The sequence below is a fragment of the Caenorhabditis briggsae genome, assembly GCF_000004555.2.
Source record: "Caenorhabditis briggsae complete genome, chrI, whole genome shotgun sequence".
Taxonomy (NCBI): Eukaryota; Metazoa; Nematoda; class Chromadorea; order Rhabditida; family Rhabditidae; genus Caenorhabditis; species Caenorhabditis briggsae.
This window is the reverse complement of record NC_013489.2, coordinates 13,368,324-13,375,670: the sequence shown is the minus strand read 5'-3', so window position 1 is coordinate 13,375,670 and position 7,347 is coordinate 13,368,324. Positions and strand designations below refer to the sequence as shown.

General features: G+C 34.4%; 1 protein-coding gene and 1 non-coding gene across 2 annotated transcripts; both read right to left on the bottom strand.

Moving 5' to 3' along the window:
• Positions 1-428: 428 nt before the first annotated feature.
• On the bottom strand, positions 429-3,436 carry CBG15817 (the record flags this gene model as incomplete). The annotated part of the gene is given in 5 exon segments (XM_045241452.1): positions 429-576; positions 1,609-1,717; positions 2,091-2,120; positions 2,135-2,257; positions 3,406-3,436. The coding sequence occupies 5 exon segments, from the start codon at positions 3,434-3,436 to the stop codon at positions 429-431; spliced, it is 441 nt and encodes a 146-aa protein (XP_045095828.1).
• A 309-nt stretch (positions 3,437-3,745) lies between these two features.
• CBG28809 lies at positions 3,746-3,827 on the bottom strand. Its single transcript has one exon. It is a non-coding gene (tRNA).
• Positions 3,828-7,347: the final 3,520 nt, after the last annotated feature.

Sequence of the window (7,347 nt, the reverse complement as noted above, 5' to 3'; positions counted from 1 at the left end):
ACTATTTTTGAGCAATTTTGAGCTCAAATTCGGCATTTTTATACAATTTTAGACGAACATTTGAATTCCCGCCAGCCCGAATTTTTCGAATTTTTGGGCAATTCTCAGGATTTTAGCTGTTTCACACCTTTTTTTCTGAAGGTTTTTGAGTATTTTGAGAAAGTAGAGCATTTTGGATTTTTCAAAAAATTCAAACTCCCGCCAACCCAAATTTTGAAATAATTCACATCAATTTTGGTCCGTTTTTTTTTCGGCCATTTTCAGCCGGTTTTGGACCATCTCCATTTTCGATTTCCCGCCCAGCCAGATTTCGATTTTTCCCCCCATTTTTTAATTTTCAAACGGTCCATTTAACCCATTTTGGACCCATTTTTTTTCTAGATTTCGAACCATTGTCCACTTCTTTGAACCCGAAAAATTCGAAAAATTCAAATCTCCCGCCTTCGCGTACCCAGCAATTCCTGGAAATCCGCTTTCTCCTGAAGACTTTGCGTTTTTCGAACCATTGTCACTACTGCGGTTGTCGGTGCTTGGACCCGTCGTTTACTTTGCCATGTCTCTAGCTGTTCGCGTTTTCTGGAACAGTTTGGGTCAATTTTAGGGGAAAAATATAGGAAACATCCAATAAAATGAGTCAAAAGTCATGAAAATCGGTTGGAAATGAGCTGAACTAGGCCTCCAATGATTTTTACATTAGCATTTTTGAATTAGGCTTGTTCAGAGCTTTAAAATGAGTATAATCATGACTATGTTTGGTAAATTTGGATTTTCGAGTTTAAAGGCGCATGGACCATTGGAAAAATCAAAATCCACCAAAATGGGTCGTGTTTGGGCTCATTGTGAAGCTCCAGACGTGACAAATTCAAACATAATAGTTTCACACGACGGGAATCAAAAATAAGCATGATAAGACAGTTTTACAGTTTTTCGGAAAATCCTCAGAAAATTAAATTTGGTAGTATTTTGTTAATTTTGGTTTTTATGTTTTTGAAAAGTTTTTTTTTTTGAATTAGGCTTGTTTAGAGCTTCAAAATGAGTATAATCATGACTATGCTAGGCGAAAAAAAATTTGAATTTTCCATTTTAAAGGCGCATGGACCATCGAGAAAATTGAAATCCACCAAAATGGGTCGTGCTTGAGCTCATTTTGAAGCTCAAAATGCAAGAATTTCAAAAATTTAAATTTTACATCATGAAAATAAAAATAGGCAAGATAATACAGATTTACATATTTTTGACTAATCCTTGGAAAATTAAATTTGGTTGTAGTTCGTAAACTTTTGGTTTTTGTTCATTTAAAGTCATATTTTGGAATTCAGCTAATTAAGAGCTTCAAAATGAGTATAAACATGACTATGCTAGGAAAAAAATTGAACTTTCCACTTTAAAGGCGCATGGACCCCCGTAAAATCAAAAATTGAGCAAAATGGGCCGTGTTTAGGCTCATTTCAAAGCTCTAAACGCGGAAAATTCAAAAATAATAATTTCCAAACTACTAGTACAGTTCCGTATCGAATTTGACAGATTTCCGACCAATTTTCATGTTCTAAAATCCGATTTTTTGGATAAAACTTCAATTTTTAGCTCGAAATCGGTTGAAAAACTTACGTGGTTTCTTCGAAATCATATAGTAGCGTTTCAGACTGATACCGATATTCGACTCGTCGTTCCGATGCGTTTACTCTGAAAAAAGGGGCATTTTGGGAATGAAAATAGACTGAAAAGTGGCTGAAAATAGTCTGAAACTGGTCCCAAAAAATAACAAAAAATTTCGAGAAACTTGGATTCTAAAATGTGGCTAATTTAGGCTGAAAATGGATTAAAATTGTCCTGAAAATGCTTGAAACGGACTGAAAACGGCTCCAAAACGGATCAAAATCATAGCTGTGACAAATGGCCAAAAATCGCCAATTGACACTAAAATTTAGCAGCTCTAGGTTAAAAAAACCTCAAAAACTTAAATTTTCTAGTCTGAAACCTTCAAAACCTTCTCCAACCGAGAAAAATTTCCTATAAAACGTTTGAATCACTTCGAATTACAATTTTGACACTACTGGGTCTAAAATTTCTCGAAACTTTCAAATTTTTACTTGAAATTTTTTGAAAATCAGCTTCAAACCCTTCAAAAACTCACTTATATTGATAGGTAACTTTTCCTGGTCCCTCTCTCGTCGGCGCCATCGTTTTTCCAGATTTCGAGTCTCGAACCACACTTTTTCCAGAAACGTCTTGAAGTTGTCGGGTGAGGGAGCCGGTGCTGAAAATATGACAGATTTAGGGGTATTTTAAGCTGAAATTTCGCAATTTTGAGGTAGAAATTAGTATAAAACATTGATTTTTGAAGAAAATTCGAATATAAACGAGTTTTTGAAGTTGGTTCAAAGAAAGTTTGATACAAAGTACTAAAATCGTTATAACTTGGTTCAAAACTAAGATTTTTTAAAACTTCTGATTGGAAAATGGAAGCTGTTTAAAATTGCCTACAAAATTATATAAAATTGGGCATTTCGAAAAATGTTTCCTGTCTTAAATATTAGCGTCTGTAACGAGAAGAGCCAAATCGGCTACCGTCAAGGGGACCAGACATTGGTTGCCTTGACTCCAGCTTGAGATTTTTCAAACTAGATAAACCATATATCATTTGAAAGCTGTTTTGAAAAACTACAATATGCAATTTGAATAATTTTCAAACTCTACTTTTGAAGAGAGATATGATCCAACCAATAAAATAACCAAAAAAAAAACGGTAAAGTCCGTGTGGTCCATTAAGGACCCTTTTTTTGACCAAAAATAAAAATCTGACTAAATCAACTTTTATATCATTTTGAAGCTCTTTTCAAGAGCTACATGCTCCTTATTACAAATTGTTGCTATCTTGCTTTTGAACAAAGTTACAATCAAGCAACTCACACAACATGACTAGTCTCCACTTTGGATGGCGCTCTTCCGGGTGTCACCCTTACCACAGGTACCGTATCCGATGCTCGTATCGTATGATTTTTGACACGTGGCAATGTCAGTGAGACACCAGCCATCGAATTATTCGGCTGACGGATTTGTCCATTCGCCGCGCCTTCCGATCGTACCGAGACCCTTATTGTAGAATCTCGACGACGTGCCAACGCGGATTCTGGCTCTTTTGAGGTACTTCTTGAGGGAGTATACACTTCGTGTGCCTCATATTCGTCGAGAAGTCTGAAAAAGATGAAATTTTTCCAAAAAGAAACAAATTTTTTGAGTTTTTTTCAGATTTTTTCGAATTAAAAATCTGAAAACTTCAAAAATTGAAAACTCCAAAAAAAAAACTTTTCCATACCAATTTTTTCCAAAAATTCCAAATTTTCATATCCCAGTCATTTTTGGAGCCATCCAGACCACCGAAATCTCACCTTTTCCGAACCTTACAGCTCGATGGAGCGCAACATTTTGCACCCATCACAAATTTCGTTGATAATAATTAAATGCTAATTAAACGAGTAATTAGACATAAAAATGATTAGAAATCGAGTCTCTAGAACATTCCTCTAGAGATCTCTCAAAAAATGATATGAATGATATGAGATATCAATTCGATTTTTCGCAGGGAGGAGAGAGATGGAGCCACCCTAGAAACTTGCAAGTTTTTTTGAAAGGCACTTCAGAAAAGAGATAAAGAAGACAAATATCACCAAAAAGACACCGCGACATCTATTTGCTCTTGTCACCCATGAGCACAAGAGACAAAGCAAAAAAGAAAAAAACGATTCGCAGTCAGCAGGATTCGAACCTACGCGGGCAGAGCCCAATTGATTTCGAGTCAATCTCCTTAACCACTCGGACATGACTGCATGCCGAGGGGGAGTGTGGAAGTGCGTATAAGAAGGAGGGGCAGTGGTGGAGGTAAAGAGACGCAGAGAGGGAGGGAGGGCGAGGGGGGAAATTCTTTTTTTTCAGTTTTTTTTGAAGAAAATTATGTTTTTTGAGAAAAAAGGAATTTTTCAGGGAAAAAAATGAGTTTAGAATATAAAAAATTGGCTTGGAAAAGGAAAAAAAAACCCGCAAAATTCCAAAAAAAAATTAGTCTGAAATGAGACGATTCTATCAATTTCTAGAATTTTCTTGAGGTTTTAAAGCAAATTTTCTAATAAAATGCCCAAAAATCAAAAAAGCGTTGTTACATGAGTCACCTAGATTACGAAATTTATCTAATTTTTCTCAAAACAATTCGAAAACGTTTTTTTTTTTTTGAAAATTTTAATTTTTAGCAAAATTCGACACTTTCCACTGGCCCAATCAATTTTTAGGTGCTAAAACTCAAAAATTTAACCATTTTTCACCCCAGAACCCTCTTTACCCCATAAAAATCGGTTCAAAATGAGTCATAAATGGGAATAGCCTGGCAATAAAAAAGTGGGCGTGGCCTAATAAAAAAGTGGGCGTGGCTTAAAAGAGAGGAGGGTTATAAACCATTTTTTATGGGCAAACAGTTGAGGAAGGTTAGATCTGATTAGGAAATTAAACATTAATAAAAAAGGTGAAAGGAAAAATTGGAAAAATAATGTTTTTTTCAAAATTTCAAAATTTCAAAAAAAGGTTGTTCATGTTTATGCGCATTTTGAAGTTAAAAATGAACCGATTTCAATTTTTAAACTTAAATTTAGAACTCAGCTGTTTGAGAGCTTCAAAATGAGCCTAAACAAGCCAGGGGTTCGGCGATTTTTTAGTTTCCTGGCACGACCGCGACGTCGCGTTTTTAGGTCAAAACTCACAATGAACGGATTTGAAGCGTGTTTGGGCTCATTTTGAAGCTAAAAACTTGTGAATTCCAAATTTTTCATAGCTAAAACATCAAAATGAGCAACAAGAAAACTTTTTTAAGCAAAATATTTTTTTAATCCTAAACCAATTGGAAGGAATCTTTTTTTCTGGGGTCCACTTTTTTCTAAGTGAATCAAAAAGATGTGTGTTTCTTCTCTTCTTCTTCTCTTCTCCAGGCGAACTTTACAAAAAAAGTGGACCCTCTGCGTTTCTCTGCGTCTCTCTGATTCTAATACTCTCTCTCTCTCTCTCTGTCTCTCTAGGCTCATTGTCGATTTTAGATATATTTCAACACACACACACACACAAACTTTATCTCAGCCACTTTAGATCAGAATCTTAACCTTTTAGTGTCATTAAAAATAAAAAATCCGAAAAGTGTCGCATGCGCCTTTAAAGGGAAAAAAACGACAACCGTAACTAATTGAGATTTGAGCAAAATTTTTGTAATTAAAACTATCGAATTTGTCATGTTTAGAGCTTCAAAATGAGTATAAACACGACCTACTTCGGTCAACTTCGAATTTTCGACTTTAAAGGCGCATGGACCCTTGAAAAATCGAAATCAAGCAAAATGGGTCGTGTTTGGGCTCATTTTGAAGCTCTCAACACGTAAAATCTAGATTTTTTAATTTGTGATGTCTAGAGCTTCGAATTGAGCCTAAACACGACCCATTTTGCTCTATTTTCAATTTACCGAGGGTCCATGCGCCTTTAAGGTCGAAAATTCAAATTTCGCCTAACCTAGTCATGATTATACTCATTTTAATGCTAGTAAAGCTGCAAATTCAGCGATATAAGTTTGAAAAAGTAATATTCAATGGAAAATCGATTACCAGGGCTTTCAAATGTGTTGGCTAACCCTTGGAAAATTAAATTGGATCGTATTTGGCTATTATTTCGAGTTTCTGCCGTTTTAAATTACTTGATTGAATTCAGCTTTCTTAGAGCTTCAAAATGAGTATAGTCACGACTAGGTTTGGCGAAATTGGAACTTTTGGGTTTAAAGGCGCATGGACCCTTGCAAAATCCAAATCGAGCAAAATGGGCCGTGTTTGGGCTCATTTTGAAGCTCTTGACCAGTTGAATTTAAATTTGGAGCAAGTTTTCAAAAAATTTGAAAAATAAAATAAAAGTTAATTCACAAACTCAAAAGATTTTTGTTAGTTTTAATCTAATTTCGGTTTTTAGGCTAATGTTGAATGAACTTGGTCACATCACATTTGTTTTTGAGCAATTTGGGACCATTTTAAGTTGATTTTCAGACAGTTCAAAGCGATTTCCAACTAATTTGAGCTAAAATTGACTAGTAAATCAGCCAACAAAAATTCCAATTTTAGTTTAAAAAAAATAGCAAAGTTTAGGGGTCCATAAAAGTAGGTCAACATTTTCAGATTTGTCTGAAAATTTCAGAATATACTAAACAAAACTAGAGCTTCATTTTTGTAGTTGACAGCTTTTTTCGAAAATCAAGTTCTGAAGAGATAGGTCACTTGAAAGGAAATTGACTCAAAAATCAAATAATCGGAAGGAGTAGTTTCCAAAAAACGGCTATAACTTTTTAAAAAAATGATTTTTCTGAAAAGATGTCAATTATAAAATTGAAGCTCTATATTTGATTACTGTATTCTGAAATTTTCAGAAAAATCCAACAATTTTGACCCAGATTTTCGGACATCGCAAAATTGTCATTTTTTACCAAAAATGCAAAATTTTCACTTATTTTGAAAAATGTCCCATAGTTTTCCAGGACTAGATTTTTCTAAAAAGTTGCCAACTACAAAAATGAAGCTCTATATTTGATTACTGTATTCTGAAATTTTCAGACAAATCTGAAAATGTTGACCTACATTTGTGGGCCCTTGAATTTTGCCATTTTTCAGTGAAAAATCATTTTTAAAGCTATTTTAACTGATTTTCATCAATTTTGAAGCTTTTCTAGACCAACTTTTTATGTTAAAACTAATTTTAAAGCTATTTTTAACAATTTTAGACACTTTTAACGTTTTTCCATGCCAATTTTCCTGGAAAATGCTCACCTTTGGGGCCGAGTGACTACTGTATAGAAAGTCCGTTGAATTTCCTGTTGAACATCTCTCGTATGCTCATTTCCACGTGCGTTCGACACTGAATACGCTCCAGAAGACGTTGACGACATCTTTACTTGCTGTGGAACCTAAAAATTGGGAATTCTGGGGAAAAAGTGAAAACCTGATGAAATTTGATACTTGTGGGGGGGGGGGGGATGAAAGACACAAAAAGGACCGAAAATAGGATTTTTGTACTTTTTTGGGTTGTAAAATTTTGAAAATGTGGAATCCCCGCAAAATTTGATACAAAAACTTTTAGTCTAAAAATAAAAACTTAGCTTAAACCCCAAAAATAGTTGATGAATGTAATTTGAAGAATTAGATTAAAAGAGAAAAGCGCTCATAACTTTTTTATTTTTCTAGATTTTCAAAATATCTTGTTCTATTTGAATTTAGCTTGTTTAGAGCTTCAAAATGAGTATAAACATGACCCATTTTGCTCAATTTCGAATTTTTCGAG